The sequence below is a fragment of the Engraulis encrasicolus genome, unplaced genomic scaffold (genome assembly GCF_034702125.1).
Source record: "Engraulis encrasicolus isolate BLACKSEA-1 unplaced genomic scaffold, IST_EnEncr_1.0 scaffold_77_np1212, whole genome shotgun sequence".
NCBI classification, from domain to species: domain Eukaryota; kingdom Metazoa; phylum Chordata; class Actinopteri; order Clupeiformes; family Engraulidae; genus Engraulis; species Engraulis encrasicolus.
This window is the reverse complement of record NW_026946115.1, coordinates 161399-178898: the sequence shown is the minus strand read 5'-3', so window position 1 is coordinate 178898 and position 17500 is coordinate 161399. Positions and strand designations below refer to the sequence as shown.

The 17500-nt window shown below is 46.7% G+C and overlaps 2 protein-coding genes across 4 annotated transcripts in view; one reads left to right on the top strand and one right to left on the bottom strand.

Annotated features, from left to right (window-relative positions):
• dedd1 (death effector domain-containing 1) overlaps positions 1 to 17500 on the bottom strand; it is a 32150-nt gene that overhangs the window by 3459 nt on the left and 11191 nt on the right. The gene's annotated exons all lie outside the window — the stretch shown is intronic.
• LOC134444848 (uncharacterized) lies at positions 2873 to 5145 on the top strand. The gene is made up of 2 exons (XM_063194031.1): positions 2873 to 3150; positions 3903 to 5145. The coding sequence occupies exons 1-2, from the start codon at positions 3013 to 3015 to the stop codon at positions 4983 to 4985; spliced, it is 1221 nt and encodes a 406-aa protein (XP_063050101.1). The 5' UTR covers positions 2873 to 3012; the 3' UTR covers positions 4986 to 5145.

Genomic DNA, 17500 nt, shown 5'->3' with positions numbered 1-17500 from the left:
CAATTAGGAATTACACCCATCCAATTAGGAATTACACCCATCCAATTAGGGATTACACCCATCCAATTAGGAATCGCACCTATCCAATTAGGGATTACACTTAGAACTACAGCAGTTATTGGATACTCGGGTGAAATCCACAATAAAATGTCTGATACTCGTCCTGTATACATGTCCTGTATATATGGTTTGCACTGATGAAGGTCTGAGGACGGAAACGTTTGCACCCCCACTTGGTGCACTTTATTTTTTGTTTTGTTTAAGTTGATGGATTAAAACACCTTTCCTGCATCAACAACTCTTGGTGTGCGAGTTCTCTTCTTCCTCTTGTGTTCTACAATACCCATAACCCACGCACCCACAAGGCCTGGAGTACTTGGCGCAACATCCCTCCTGACCGAACTGAACTGTTACTCGTCCTAGCAAGGCAAGAGCACTTCACTTAGAGAAATATCCTGTGTGTCTGTGTCTGTGTGTGTGTGTCTGTGTCTGTGTGTGTGCACGAGGGCAGCGCTGTACACACACCATGGTGAAGTCAAGGATGCACTACGCTGGGTTGGGACAGTAAGAGGTGTTGTTGTCGCTACGCTGGGTTGGGACAGTAAGAGGTCTTGTTTTCGCTACGCTGGGTTGGGACAGTAAGAGGTGTTGTTTTCGCTACGCTGGGTTGGGACAGTAAGAGGTCTTGTTTTCGCTACGCTGGGTTGGGACAGTAAGAGGTGTTGTTTTCGCTACGCTGGGTTGGGACAGTAAGAGGTCTTGTTTTCGCTACGCTGGGTTGGGACAGTAAGAGGTGTTGTTTTCGCTACGCTGGATTATAAGAGATGCTGTTTTTTACAGCATCTGCTGATTATATGAGATGTTTTCGCTACGCTGGATTATAAGAGATGCTGTTTTTTACAGCATCTGCTGATTATATGAGATGTTTTCGCTACGCTGGATTATAAGAGATGCTGTTTTTTACAGCATCTGCTGATTATATGAGATGTTTTCGCTACGCTGGATTGGGACAGTATGAGATGTTGTTTTCGCTACGCTGGATTGGGACAGTAAGAGGTGTTGTTTTCGCTACGCTGGATTGGGACAGTATGAGATGTTGTTTTCGCTACGCTGGGTTGGGACAGTAAGAGGTCTTGTTTTCGCTACGCTGGGTTGGGACAGTAAGAGGTGTTGTTTTCGCTACGCTGGGTTGGGACAGTAAGAGGTCTTGTTTTCGCTACGCTGGGTTGGGACAGTAAGAGGTGTTGTTTTCGCTACGCTGGATTATAAGAGATGCTGTTTTTTACAGCATCTGCTGATTATATGAGATGTTTTCGCTACGCTGGATTGGGACAGTATGAGATGTTGTTTTCGGGGGTTTGACAGCGAATAAAGAGGACTCACACACGCAAGGGGGGGCGGAGGGGGGACGGACATACATACTGGACCAACCAGTGCAGCGACCGGCCTGTGATGTCATATCCTGTCATGTGCTCAGCCCAGGGCTCAAGGGTCAAGGGTCAAGGGTGAGGGCCGACAGTGGGGATGCACCCTGGCTCTCCAGAATGAGGGTCAAGGGTGAGGGCCGACAGTGGGGATGCACCCTGGCTCTCCAGAATGAGGGTCAAGGGGGAGGCAAGGTCACATATTGGGATGTACCCTGGCTCTCCAGAATGAGGAATGAGGGCCGACAGTGGAGGAGGCAAGGTCCCATATTGGGATGCACCCTGGGTCTCCAGAATGAGGAATGAGGGCCGACAGTGGGGGTGCACAGTGGCTCTCCAGAATGAGGAATGCTGCAAAAGATCTCAACCAACCACGCCCCCAATTACCAACCCCGCCCCCAATTACCAACCACGCCCCCAATTAGGAACGAGCTCCCCCCCCCCTAATAGAGATGGCTACTGTGTCTCCCCCCCTAATAGAGATGGCTACTGTGTCTCCCCCCCTCTAATAGAGATGGCTACTGTGTCTCCCCCACCCCCCAATAGAGATGGCTACTGTGTGTCCCCCCCCCCAAAAGAGATGGCTACTGTGTCTCCCCCCCTCTAATAGAGATGGCTACTGTGTGAAATTATTTCAACGTTACTTACAAATGATGTTCTTGTTGGATTCGCCAAGATGAACCTGCATGTCAACATGCTACGGTAGCATAGCAAATGTAAACACGTTAACATGCTACCATAGCGAATGTAGCATAGCAACATGCTACCATAGCAACTGTAAATACGTCAGCATGCTGGTAGCATAGCGACTGTAAACACCTTTCACCTACTTTCCACCTCCACTGCAACTGGTCCAATAAACATCAGGAGTCTCCTGCCTCGTAGCCAGGGTTGCCAAATTGGGCTACTTGGGACAAGCGTATGCGGGTAAAAACAGGAAAAATTGGCCATTTGGCGTTTTTTTCAGTCGTTTTGGGCCCATAGAAATCTTTGTAATTTGTTGAATTTGGGCGGAATTTAGTAGATATGGAGTTAGTCTTTCCATCTAGGGTCGTAGGTTTGAATACCACCTGAACTTTCCCTACAACTCCATCCATGGCTGAAGGGCCCTTGAGAAAGGCACTTGAACCCACACGGCACCAGGGACTGTAACCAATACACTGAAAAACAACAACAGCAAGTCGCTTTGGATGAAAGTGTCACATCACACACAGGTGTGGTGTGCACAGATGACCTAGGCCTATAGTAAGAAGCTGGTTCAGGAGTAAACTACGTTAAGTTCACGGGTAAATCGTGTCATAGAAGAGCCTGGAGTCCTGCTGTTCTTAAGAAAATGGAGACTCCAGGCTCTTCTATTGGATGATTTACCTCTTAGCGTCACCTATATCACTTTTCGACCAGGGCCAGCCCGGTGCTGGTGCTGGAGCAGGTGCTGAACTGGCCTCAGGCTGGCTCCGGCTCCGGCACCAGCACGGATTTCCATAGGGTTCAGCACTGAATGGAATCTTACGTCCGCGAACCGATATAGATTCTAGAGTAGTGAAGTGCAATAATGTTACCCTGGTAACAACCTCAGAGATCATCCACCATGGCGCCACGAAATGTGTGTCTTATTTTGCTGGTCAGCGTTATTAAAATGTTTATTCAAAGTCAATATGAAGGGTGGTTGCGTCTAACCACACTGAACAGGCTGCACAGCAGAAGAAGGTTTTCCGCTAGACGTCGGGTACGTGTCCTATGAATTCCGATAGGCCTAGTGGGTGTCCTACTTTCAATCAAGAAAACAAGTCTAGCTGTTTAGACTTAATTCGACGTGTCAGGACAGGAGGAGAGGCTTTTTTCTGCTCTCGCTGGTGTGTAGGATTTGTGAATAGATACGAAGTATCCATTTAATCACTCCTCCAATCGGACTAGCCTTGGCTATACGTACACTGTATGCCCTTTACTGTAGCGATTCATGGTCCCCATCACTCAACTCTTCTTGTTCTGGGCCCACATCCAGATGAGACAGCGTAATTACTTTGTAATTCAATGCATTTGACAAATAAACTCCTTGTATATGTTGCAAACTTAATGAAAAATGTCCTTACTTGTGCTTTGATTTCGAGGGTTCGTTATTTATTACTCCTCACAATAAATACAGCTCCGGTACTGGTGCCTTAAGTTCATAACCGTGTCTTAGGTTTCGTTTTGGTCACATGACCTCAGTTACTGGCTACTCAGCTCTTTGTATGGTCTTGTGCTGCCATCCTCTGGTAACAACGTGCAACTGCACAATTAAGTTCAAAACACATGACACCAAGACAGAGAATGGGAATAAGGGAATAAGGGAATAACCAAAAATGGGGGGTCCACTACATAAAATTGAAATACTTTTTTCTGGATTGAAAGTAGCCAACCTGACACCTACAACCATATTACAATCAACCATTTTGTAAGTGGTGGATGTATTATATAGACATATTTATCTGTTAATAGATGCTGTGGCTTCGGAGACAACGGACGTCTCCTGTGGTTTGGAGACATCCACGCACAAGCCATTGGTGGGATGTAATCGTGCCAACATTTAACCGAAGCCAATTCATTATGAATTTCCGAGTCTCCCCAGAGACATTTGAGTACATATGCCGCCGTGTCGGACCCACAATCGGCAGGATGGACACAAATTTCAGGTTATGCATCCCAGTACAAAAAAGAGTGGCTATGGCACTGTGGAAGCTGGCCACCAACAGCGAGTACAGGACAATCAGTCACCTGTTTGGAGTGGGGATAAGCACTGTGTACAATTCTTTATCAGATTTTTGTGAGGCCGTGATGAGCGTATTACTGCCAATCCACTTACCTGCACCAGAGGCACGAAATTTTTTGGAAATGGCTGCTTACTTTAAAGACAGATGGGGTGTTCCACAATGTGTGGGTGCTATTGATGGGAGCCACATACCCATAATAGCACCACAAGAATATGCCAGTGACTACTACAACCGGAAGCATTTCTACTCTATAGTGTTGCAGGGAGTTGTGAATGGGAAAGGGCAGTTTTGGGATGTGTGTGTGGGGTTTCCGGGAAGGGTACACGACTCCAGAATTTTTAAGCAATCTGATTTGTGGAAGAGGATAGGGGATGGGCAGATGTTTAATACTGATATTCAAAACATTGCAGGACATGGAGTGGGACATTACATAATTGGGGACCCAGCGTACCAGTTACAGAGATGGCTGATGAAGCCGTTTTCTGACACTGGTCGACTGACCCCAGATCAACAAACATTTAATTACAGAGTAAGTAGGGCACGGTCAGTCATAGAGACAACGTTTGGCCGACTGAAAGGCAGGTGGAGATGCCTTATGAAACGAAATGACTGCAAATTGGAAATGGTAAAGAAAATGGTAATGACATGTTGTGTGTTGCACAACATGTGTGAGGAGAATGGAGACCGGTGTCCTGAAGATATTTCAGAAAGACTCACACAACCTCCCCTTCGGGTTCTACCTGAACGCGGGGCGCAAGAGGGAGCGGATGTTAGAAATGCATTGATGCGCTACTTCAGCGGAAATGTGTGAAAACAGATAATTTATTAAATTCACATAAATTATTATTACAATACAAATAGCGTAAATAGTATAAACAGTATAAATGTTGTAGAAGAAAAAAGAAAAATGTATGAATAGTATAGCAGTGTGGGTGTGGGTGGAGGTGTGCGCTAGTGTGTGTGTGTATGTGTGTGTGCGTGCGTGCGTACGTGGTGGGGGGGGTGGGTGTTTGTGCATGTGTGTATTTGTTTATTGCTCCTTCTCTATGGCGGTCACAATACGGCCTAACAAATTGATGAGTGCAGTGCTAGAGGTGTCCATTCTCTGTAAAAAAGCCTCATTAAACTGGCGACTCTGTTCCAGAAACACATGGTCTCTTCGTTCCTCCATCCTCTCCATACTCTCCAACAGCTCCTCCTGGGGAGATTTCCTCTTCCCTATGGAAAATGAAAATAATAATACAAAAAAAATTGTTGGTCACTGTTTTTTTTTTTTGTCAGAGGTAGGCCTACATTTTTGTAAAGCATTTGTGTAGCCTACTGAATACCAGACATGGCAGACAGGCAATACCGTGGTTAGAAAGACAAAATGCACAGGGTGACATAACTCACTAACAAAAACATTAGACAGTCAGGCTCCTCACCCTTCCTCGATTCTGTACGCACTGACGATGATGGCGCAGGCTCAGCTGGCTCAGCTGGTGGCTCTTCAGCAGGGGCCTCCAAATCATCTGCTTCATCTGATAAAAAGAGTAAAAGCACAACTTACACAACTATTGCTGTCTGATGGAAGAGCAAAACACAACCTCAGAGGTGTCAAAAGTAAAATAATTTTTGTGGTGTAATTACAACACTAGCACATAGCATTACATAGCTGTTACACCATTTATTCCATTCTACCTAATGAGACAGATGGACTGTGTTGTTACTGAAAAACACTGAAAACCTAACAAGGACCCACCACAAACTTGATCCAACCAGTGCAGGGTTAACTGATTGTAAGACAAGTATGCTACACAGGTCTACAGGTTACCCAGATAAGTTACTTACAAGTGTTGGAAGGAAACTGTGTTTCTTTTTTACTTTTACTTTTACTTTTGACACCTCTGCACAGCTTACACAACTATTGCTGTGATAGACATAACGCTAAGTATAAAGATTAACAGTGAAATGACTCTAGAGGGAGCTAACTTTCTTCTAATATTGGTAAAATAGGCCTACTGTACAACAGGGTGGGGGCATGTCACCTACAATAGTTGTAACTTGTGTTGAAGAGAGTGAATGCCACGAAGCCACGGTAGGATATCACAATTACAATTCACCCTTTTAAATTAGTTCAATGTCTCGGAACAGGAAGACGTACAACTGCGTTAAGCAATAGGACCTAACAAGTGGTCACACCATTTGTTGCTAGTTGCTACACGACCAATAACTTTGAATCAGGTGCAATGACGTAAAACTACGTCTTAAATACGAATACATAAAACTGAACAAGTATCTTACACAAACACAAAGATGTACACGTACCATGTTCGACGTACTGATTGCACATCCCCTCCAATATCTCTGTGGCAGTGCGCTCGTTTGCGGCTACTACCCTGGAGTTCAGGGCTCCATCCAGGCGGTTGGCTGGTCTGCGACCCATCACATTCTCCAAAAGTGTTACATTGATGCCACTTTTTATGTTACTCCTCCCTGCACCACTTCTGGCCATATCTGCATTGTAGTCCCGGTATTCCTTTTTTATTTTTTTCAATTTATTTGTAATTTGGTCCACCGTTCTGTGGAAGCCCACCCCAGCCAATTCTACTCTAATTTCCTCGTAAATCTTCGCTTTTCTAACAGCCCCCTCTAACTTCTCCTGAATTTCGGTAGATGCCCATATGCCAATTAACGCGTTCATTTCCTCAATGGACCACGATACATTACTTTTCTCACCCAAACTTGACATTTTACGGCTGGTTACAAGTATTAGCTAGAGGTATGTTGCTAAAGCTAAAAACATAAGTGACGTTCCCCAACGCGGCGTGGTTGCTGTGACAACAGCCATAGTGACGTTTGCGGTGCTCAACTCTGACCCAGCAACTTCGCGGAGCCGACGGTGCCGGTTTTTTTGGGCACCGGCACCAGTCATAATTGGTCGAAAAACGTGGAACCGGTGCTGAGCCCGGCACCAGCACGGCACCAGCACCGGGTTGGCCCTGGTCGAAAAGTGATATTGGTTCACTCCTAAACTCGCTTCTTAGTATAGCCCCAAGGTCACTCCTCAACTAGCTCCTTAGTGCACTGCTTGCGTCTCCTCATCTCTACTGCTTGCGTCTCTGTATCTTTGTTCTGGTGCATTATTCTGCCCAACCGAGGCAAAGTGCTAGCCTGGCGACGCCATCCTCTGTACTCCACCTAGCCTGGCGACGCCATCCCACGTACCATCCTATGTACTCCACCCAGCCTGGCGACGCCATCCTATGTACTCCACCCAGCCTGGCGACGCCATCCTATGTACTCCACCCAGCCTGGCGACGCCATCCTCTGTGCTCCACCCAAAGATTTTGGCTTCGCACATCGTCTGGCAAAAGACTCTAGCTCGGTTCTCTCAGTGTTTAGCCAATCAGCAAACAGTTGAGAGTGATGACGCAGAACTCACCCGCGAGCTCCGTTACTGGTTGGTTATATTCACACTTTCGTTTTGTTATTTGTATGCTTTTCTGACGCTATATCGTAACAGACATGCTACTAAACCACAATATGGGTTTTAATTTGAGTTTGGAACTCCAATTAATTTAAATGGTAGAGTAAGATCAGACCATCTCCCACCCTCCACGGAGACGGATTCCTCATGGCTTTTGCCAGACTGATTGACAGAGTCAACAGTCGGCTATTCGCCCAGGCTAGCAACCAATACCCTGCTATGCCTAACCCCAGGCTAGCAACCAATACCCTGCTATGCCTAACCCCAGGCTAGCAACCAATACCCTGCTATGCCTAACCCCAGGCTAGCAACCAATACCCTGCTATGCCTAACCCCAGGCTAGCAACCAATACCCTGCTATGCCTAACCATGTTAAGTTCGCCCAGGCTAGTAACCAATACCCTGCTAACCACGTTAAGTTCGCCCAGGCTAGCAAAGTGTAGTAACTACATCAAAATTGAAATGGAGAAAAAGCTTCCAAAGCCTTGGTATTAGGTTGGATATTGTAGTCACTGTAAATTTGACAGAGCAATACCTCTAAAATGGGACACAAGGTGTAATGAAGACCATTTTCAGTCTAAACTTAAAGGGGCATGCCACTATTTTGGGGCTTAAAGGGGTATACACTATTTTGGGGCTTAAAGGGGTATGCCACTATTTTGGGGCTTAAAGGGGTATGCCACTATTTTGGGGCTTAAAGGGGTATGCCACTATTTTAGGGCTTAATACAGTTACAACCGTTGGCCAGGGTTTATAAAAGGTGGTGAAGTGTCTTATTTTCCATGTAAGCCATTGTCTTGCTTTAAGACAAGTTAAAAGAGGGAGCATGTCGCTAAGCTAGTGAAAGTCAATGGATCCGTGTAGCATGCTACATACTAGAGTGATCCATTGACTGTGTGTGTGTCAAGTCTAGCACGGCACCGTTTGCTCCACCCCTGTAGTGAACTACGGTCCTGTACTGTTGCTAGGGGATGTCTGTTGCTAGGGGATGTCTGTTACTAGGGGATGTCTGTTACTAGGGGATGTCTGTTGCTAGGGGATGTCTGTTACTAGGGGATGTCTGTTACTAGGGGATGTCTGTTACTAGGGGATGTCTGTTGCTAGGGGATGTCTGTTACTAGGGGATGTCTGTTGCTAGGGGATGTCTGTTGCTAGGGGATGTCTGTTGCTAGGGGATGTCTGTTACTAGGGGATGTCTGTTGCTAGGGGATGTCTGTGTAACGGAGGCTAACTAGCACAGAGTTGGCGTGGAACGTTGGTAAAACCTCCCTCCGATAGCCTCATACAGTCTCGTGCCGTTGGGCCGAGAGACTAGTCTCTTGGCCCAGCGGTATCGCACTGTGTCTCCCATTGCCGAACCGTTGTAGTTGACGAGGTTGCACGTTTGATCCCCGAGGGGGGTGAACAGGTGCAAGATGACCTCCGTCACAGTGGTGCCGTATGACCCGGGATGGGAGTGAGGTTTAAGGGGGAGGTTTCAGGGAGGTTTACCAACGTTCCACGCCAACTCTGTGCTAGTTAGCCTCCGTTACATCTGTTACTAGGGGATGTCTGTTGCTAGGGGATGTCTGTTACTAGGGGATGTCTGTTACTAGGGGATGTCTGTTACTAGGGGATGTCTGTTACTAGGGGATGTCTGTTACTAGGGGATGTCTGTTGCTAGGGGATGTCTGTTACTAGGGGATGTCTGTTGCTAGGGGATGTCTGTTGCTAGGGGATGTCTGTTACTAGGGGATGTCTGTGTAACGGAGGCTAACTAGCACAGAGTTGGCGTGGAACGTTGGTAAAACCTCCCTCCGATAGCCTCATACAGTCTCGTGCCGTTGGGCCGAGAGACTAGTCTCTTGGCCCAGCGGTATCGCACTGTGTCTCCCATTGCCGAACCGTTGTAGTTGACGAGGATGCAGGTTCGATCCCCGAGGGGGGTGAACCGGTGCAAGATGACCTGCGTCACAGTGGTGCCGTATGACCCGGGATGGGAGTGAGGTTTAAGGGGGAGGTCTCAGGGAGGTTTACCAACGTTCCACGCCAACTCTGTGCTAGTTAGCCTCCGTTACATCTGTTACTAGGGGATGTCTGTTGCTAGGGGATGTCTGTTACTAGGGGATGTCTGTTGATAGGGGATGTCTGTTACTAGGGGATGTCTGTTACTAGGGGATGTCTGTTACTAGGGGATGTCTGTTGCTAGGGGATGTCTGTTACTAGGGGATGTCTGTTGCTAGGGGATGTCTGTTGCTAGGGGATGTCTGTTACTAGGGGATGTCTGTTGCTAGGGGATGTCTGTTGCTAGGGGATGTCTGTTGCTAGGGGATGTCTGTTACTAGGGGATGTCTGTTACTAGGGGATGTCTGTTGCTAGGGGATGTCTGTTACTAGGGGATGTCTGTTACTAGGGGATGTCTGTTGCTAGGGGATGTCTGTTGCTAGGGGATGTCTGTTACTAGGGGATGTCTGTTGCTAGGGGATGTCTGTTACTAGGGGATGTCTGTTACTAGGGGATGTCTGTTACTAGGGGATGTCTGTTACTAGGGGATGTCTGTTACTAGGGGATGTCTGTTACTAGGGGATGTCTGTTGCTAGGGGATGTCTGCGGTGTGAAGACAACAAAGGACACAAAAGGGTGTTGCAGCCAGTTTTTGCTCTCCAGTCACAGCTGATCACATGATCACAGACAGTCACAATGACACAGACTCACCACAGAGGGCGCTCAAGGGCACGCATGACATTTCTCAAAACTCTTATTTTAACATTGGAATGTTGGAACTTGGAACAGTGGAATGTTGGAACTTGGAACAGTGGAATGTTGGAACTTGGAACATTGGAATGTTGGAACTCACGCTAGTCAGAAAATGGAGCTGTTATTTGTCACATAGCTGCTACATTGGCAATCACTTAGCGCTTAGCCCTCCTCAAGCTTTCAGTCACAACAGAGTTGCACTGTTTCTGTTTCAATTCAGGCACATTGGTCACAGCAAAAGGTAAAACATTTTTCATCACATTTTTTTGCTCTGTTACAATCAGATGCATGCGAATTGTAGGCTACGGTAATGGTCACATCGAAACACTCTGGATCTCTGTTCATATTCCTGTCCCCCCCCGACTGTCAAATTTACATTGCAAGGCACTCTCGGAACTCCATGGACATTTTTTTTTTGTTTGTTTTTTTTGTTTTTAAAGATCTTTTTTTCATTTTACAATCAGGACCTTTAAACTCAACATGGCATAGGACAGTTGGTAACGGCCGTTGGGACAAGGGCAAAGGGGTTTAGGGGCAAAAAGGTTCAGGGCTTTAATTTGTATTGACCAGAGACAGGTGACAAATCTAACTGGGAGACGTTGACTTCAAATATACAGTAGGGGGTAATGAGGACTCAGTCACCATCTGGATGAAAATATACAGTAAGTGGTAATGAGGACTCAGTCACCATCTGGATTAAAAGCAACATGTGCAGCAGGCAGCTGATCACAAGCTGATCAAGGGGCTAAAACATGGACTTCCTGTTCCCAAAGTGTCTAAAACATGGACTTCCTGAGTGCATCTTAATATGCGACCTTGCCTCCTCCACTTGCCTCCTCCACTTGCTTCTCGTCATGATGACATCACTGACAACAGCATTATATTTCAATATCTTGCAAATGCTCAATTGTAAAGTCTTTTTCTCATTTGCAATTGGGATGGTGAATGAAAAACAGTCCCTCAAAAGTTGTTTTGGCGAGGCTGACAGCTGGGAAACTTTATAGTTTTCTCCACGGAGGAGGGGCCAGGAGGCGGGACGAGGAGACAAGCACAAGTGGAGGAGGCAAGGACACATATTGGGATGCACGCATGGACTTCCTGAGTGCATCTTAATATGCGACCTTGCCTCCTCCACTTGCCTCCTCCACTCGCTTCTCGTCATGATGACATCACTGACAACAGCATTATATTTCAATACCTTGCAAAAGCTCAATTGTAAAGTATTTTTCTCATTTGCAATTGGGATGGTGAACGAAAAACAGTCCCTCAAAAGTTGTTGTGGCGAGGCTCACAGCTGGGAAACTTTAGCGTTTTCTCCACGGAGGAGGGGCCAGGAGGCGGGACGAGGAGACAAGCACAAGGGGAGGAGGCAAGGTCGCATATTAAGACGCACTCATAGACTTCCTGTTCCCAAAGGATCTAAAACATAGACTTCCTGTTTCCAAAGGGGCTAAAACATGGACTTCCTGTTCAGATCACGCCCATTTCCATCCTAAGAGGCACCGCCCACCGCTTGTGGAACCGCGTAACCATAGCGATCAGCACTACAGACCATTGATGATAAATGATATAGTGTATTGATGATAAAATGCACAGAACTCTATTGACTTACACATTACAAATCCCTTACAGGAACAACTCTTGATGTTTGCTGTTGTTGTTGTTGTTGTTGTTTTGTTTTTTCTGTAGTTGACAGTTTAGTTTTGCAGTTTGTATCGTCATAGCCACCAGAGAGGAGCGTCCTGCAACACTGATCCCTCCTCGTAAGGGGGGGCGGGGCCTGAGCAAGCAGCCATGTTGCCTGGAGACGATGGAACACTAAAGAGATCCGTTTGGGTGTTCTGGAACACAGGGGAGAGAATGACTACCCCGGTCAGTGCTTGGTCCCGTCATTGATTCATTGCTCAGTATAGGGCCAGTCATTCTCTCCCACTGCGAGAGCGGGGGTCGAGCGAGCGGAGAGGAGCTGTGCTTTGGGACACACAAGAGTCAGTGTGTGTTTCTGAACTGCGGACACAGAGAGAAACAGAGAAGCACATGGGGGTTGAACTGAACACCTCCTCCCACCTGCTGAGAGGTGCTTACAACAAGACAGGCAATGGAAGGCAAAGCACACATGGACATCAGTTTCAATCCCATGTCACCAGATCACCATGACAAGGATATGGATATGGGTTTATAGCCCTTAGACCTAATTGGTGTGGGATCATAGCCCCTGCAGCTAATGGGTATGGGTTTAAATATCCTACAGCTGCTGCTACGGCTACTTTGTGTTTGGGTTTATAGCCCCAGTAGTGTCTAGATACAGCCCTGATGGGCATGGGTTTGTGTCCAGTAGCATCTAGATACAGTCCTGATGGGTATGGGTTTATTTTCAATAGTGTCTAGATACAGTCCTGATGGGTATGGGTTTATAGCCCCAATAGCGTCTAGATACAGCCGTGCTACAGCTGGGTTTCTATTGAGCATTCAGCTCTACAGTCTTCAGATAAAAGCTCTACAGTTCAGGCTTCAGAAGACTAGAACATTAGAGACCACAATACTTGATAACCGAGTGGGTATGGGTTTATAGCCCCTTGAACTAATGGATATGGGTTTATGGCCCTTAGAGCTAATGGGTATAGACCACAATACTTGGTAACCATGCAGAGTTTACCGAGTGGGTATGGGTTCATAGCCCCTCAAACTAATGGATATGGGTTTATAGCCCCTAGAGCTAATGGGTATAGACCACAATACTTGGTAACCATGCAGGGTTTACGCAGGGCTCGGAGCTTCAAATGCAACATACTACGAGGGTCAATTTCCTACTATTAATACTTCATAAACACTTATCAGGAATCATTTGTAAAGACAATATTGACTGAAGGGCTTGAGGTCCAGGACATTAGGCTTGGGTTATGCATCACCTGTGAACTTAAACGATCATGTTACAAACAGCCGAATAATTACCTTAAAAGTCTAAACACCAGGTTAAAGGATAACTTCTGCCCATTTCAACATGCCGTTGTAATGCTCACACTTCCCTGGACTTGTCAGTACCTGAGATTTTTTTTTTCAGCCTTTTCCGAGATCCTGGTCATTGGGGCAGGCGTTTGTTTATATTTCAAAAAACATCCAAAAGGTTATGCAACAGGTTATGCAACTAGCAAACAGCGATACCTTTTGGGAAAATATTTGGAGTAGTCCCATGTTAAGAATTTTTAAAATGTAAACAAAGTCTTCATCCATTAGAATAGCTCAAATCTCGGAAAGGGCTGAGTCGAAAAATGCAGCATCACCGGGTACTGACAAGTCAAGGGTAGCGTGAGCAATTCAACAGCATGGTTATCCTTTCACTAAAGTGGTACATTTTCTAACAGAAGGGCCTGGAGTCCTCCAGGCTCTTCTATTAGATGATTTACCTCTTAACGTAACCTGGTTTACTCTGCAGGCTCTTCTATTATGATTTACCTCTTAACTTCATCTGAACCAGATTTGTAGTATATGCCCCTAGACTCTTCACATTCATAGCTAAGGCTAATAGCTAAGGCATTGTTATTTCTAGAGGTGTCTTTCATTGGTGAAGGCCTAAGTGGTTATATACTTATATTTCCCCAATCGGTTTTTGGAAGTAGAATAGTTCGCCTGCTAGCCAATCAAGCTAGTTAGCCTGCTAGCCAATCAAGCTAGTTAGCCTGCTAGCCAATCAAGTCCATACACCAGACCATAAAGCTCCCTGGCTCGTTATTAGTATTTTAAAAGTTAACCCAGTGAGAGGTACAAGAACATTTTGAGCCATATTAGTGACAGACACAGTTAAAAAAAATCTTCATGAACCAATTTGAACTTTGAAGATTGTGTGAAACTAGTAATGGTTCTGCTTGAAGTAATTCTCTCAACTTTAGGCTAATCCTTTTCCATAGTGTTTTCCATAGCCTAGTGATAGCAAGCCGAAGGTCTCTAAATCTAGCAATGGTTTAACATAGCTAGCAATGTAATCTGTAGCCCTGTAGCTTGTTGTTAGCGTGTGTGTTTACGTTAGCTAATGTACCCTCTTGATCAGCAGTCTGGTCATTAGAGAAGAGCTTGAACAATAAGGATTGAGACAATATGTTATCAAACGGTTAGAGGAGGTACCCCAATGGGAATCCGCAATAGCACTGCAGTACATCAGCGTGGGCGTGCGTGATCCAGTGAGCATCGGGGCCGGTACAGCACAGAGCTAGCGGCCACACTTCGTACTTCGCACTTCGTTTCCACGCGTGGCCCTTTTTAGCGCTTCAGGCACCATCCTGTCGGTCACAATGGAATGAAAATGGCACAGTAGATGATTGGACAACATGTCACCACAGCAACAGCTTCAACAAGATTCTCAAACCAGTTAGCTCCGCCTTTTATTATTTCGGAAAGTGCACCACACTACAGGTTGCTAGGAGACGGGGCATGTGCACCACACTACCAGGCTACTGTGGGACTTTCCGGAACATGTGATCTGCTGCTATTATCAGGCTGCTAAGCAGATGGATGTTGTGTTGGGTCTGGGTGGTGTTCATGTCAAGCTACAGCCCTCTGGGGTTCATGTCTTTGGAGAGGGCTGGATATCAAGCTATAGCCCTCTGGGGTTCATGTCTTTGGAGAGGGCTGGATATCAAGCTAGAGCCCTCTGGGCCAACTGATGTTGAGAGGGCTGGATATCAAGCTATAGCCCTCTGGGGTTCATGTCTTTGGAGAGGGCTGGATATCAAGCTATAGCCCTCTGGGGTTCATGTCTTTGGAGAGGGCTGGATATCAAGCTATAGCCCTCTGGGGTTCATGTCTTTGGAGAGGGCTGGATATCAAGCTATAGCCCTCTGGCTAGATATCAAGCTATAGCCCTCTGGGGTTCATGTCTTTGGAGAGGGCTAGATATCAAGCTATAGCCCTCTGGCTAGATATCAAGCTATAGCCCTCTGGGGTTCATGTCTTTGGAGAGGGCTAGATATCAAGCTATAGCCCTCTGGCTAGATATCAAGCTATAGCCCTCTGGCTGGATATCAAGCTATAGCCCTCTGGGGTTCATGTCTTTGGAGAGGGCTGGATATCAAGCTATAGCCCTCTGGGGTTCATGTCTTTGGAGAGGGCTGGATATCAAGCTAGAGCCCTCTGGGCCAATAGATATCAAGCTAGAGCCCTCTGGCTAGATATCAAGCTATAGCCCTCTGGGGTTCATGTCTTTGGAGAGGGCTGGATATCAAGCTAGAGCCCTCTGGGCCAATAGATATCAAGCTAGAGCCCTCTGGCTGGATATCAAGCTATAGCCCTCTGGGGTTCATGTCTTTGGAGAGGGCTGGATATCAAGCTAGAGCCCTCTGGGCCAATAGATATCAAGCTAGAGCCCTCTGAGCCAACTGATGTAGAGAGAGAAGAAAGCATCAGCCCTGCAGGACTAGCAGGCAAGAGATCTGATTGGTCAATTTGTTTGGCTTTGGCACATGGAAGAAATTGAGCGTACCTTTGGCAGCTCAACTAGAGAACTCTTTCAAAGGTAACAAGTATAAATCTATTTGTATTGCAGCCATCAGTCTTAGGTCTATGTAAGAGCTACAGGAGACGGGGCATGGGGTACAGAATAGGTGATTATTAACAGGTTGCTAGGAGACGGGGCATGGGGTACAGAATAGGTGATTATTAACAGGTTGCTAGGAGACGGGGCATGCTTTGCTTTGCTCTGTGCTGATTTGGTCATTTTCCTCAGAACGTTTTCGGTGAAAGGGGCCAGAGATGTGCTTAGCGTCCCCTTAGGGGACCGGCTGCTGATGGCAGTTGGAGCTGAGGGGCTCGAACCCAAGTCACCTTCCCTTTAAAGAACAGCTACTTGACTGATTTTGTTTCGTTTCGTTTCCCCCGCCGTGATTTTAGTTTTGATCGCCCAGGTAGCATTTCCAAATCATCCCCATCATCTGTCTTTCCCATATTTCTGCATTTTTGCATTTGAAAGTGACCTCGTGCCTTTGAAAGTGCGTTTTGCTTTTTGGGAACATCGCGGCCTTCCAGAATGTTCTGAGGAATAACAACAACGAGCCTCGTAGCGACACTTAGTGACACGAGCTAAGTAGTCTCACTTGGATACATCAGAAGCCCCGAGTGGTTTTCTGAGGAGCTACAGTAAGCAGCTGAGTGGGCCTAGACCAGCTGCTGAGTGGGCCTACATCAGGTTTATACTACTGAGTGGGCCTACATCAGCTGCTGAGTGGGCCTAGACCAGCTGCTGAGTGGGCCTACACCAGGTTTATGCTACTGAGTGGGCCTACATCAGGTTTATGCTACTGAGTGGGCCTACATCAGGTTACTGAGTGGGCCTAGACCAGGTTACTGAGTGGGCCTAGATCAGGTTTATGCTACTGAGTGGGCCTAAATCAGGTTTTCTGACGAGCTGGAAGTGAAACTGTGTGGACAGGGCAATGGCCACCAGGGGGCGTGTCTGGTCTCTGGGCAGAGGTCAGAGGTCACACGAATGAGGTAAACAGGCAACAAGAGCAGCTGGTTTAGAGGCAAACAGGCAACAGGTTTGTAGTTGGTTTTTTTTTGGTTTGTAGTTTTTTTTACCTGCGACGTGAGGTGGGCGTGGCGGCCTGGAGAGATAGAGCAGAGCGCAGCGCAGCACAGCGCACCTGAGAGAGAACAAGAGCTGCTGGGGATTTTTTTTGGTCTTTTTTTTTCTTTGCAGCAGCTCGCCCTCTTTTTGTCCTCCCTCTTTTTGTTCCCTTTCTCTCTCTCTCTCTCTCTCTCTGGGCTCGTTCCGCATTCTGGTTTCCTTCCTACGCATCATTCGTCATCATTCCATTCCTCACCTGCTGGGATTAAACGTGCAGTCAAGAGAACAGAGCATGTGCAACAGGATTCACAAGGTCAAGAGGTCAGAGGTGAAGGGCTACAGGTCAAGGCACGTCAGCACTGAAGGTCGACTGTCTGACTTGGAAGTCGTGTTAAGGTCATGTGTCTGTCTAGCTCAACGTTGTTGGGGAGCCCCCGGGGGTGCATTGAGAAGGCAGTGGGGTTGGGGGGGGGGTCATTGGGAGGCTCATTGGGAGGCATAAGTCCATTCAATGAAGGTCGAGAACCACTGGTCTAGCTGAAGGTTGCGTTAAGGTCATCTGAAG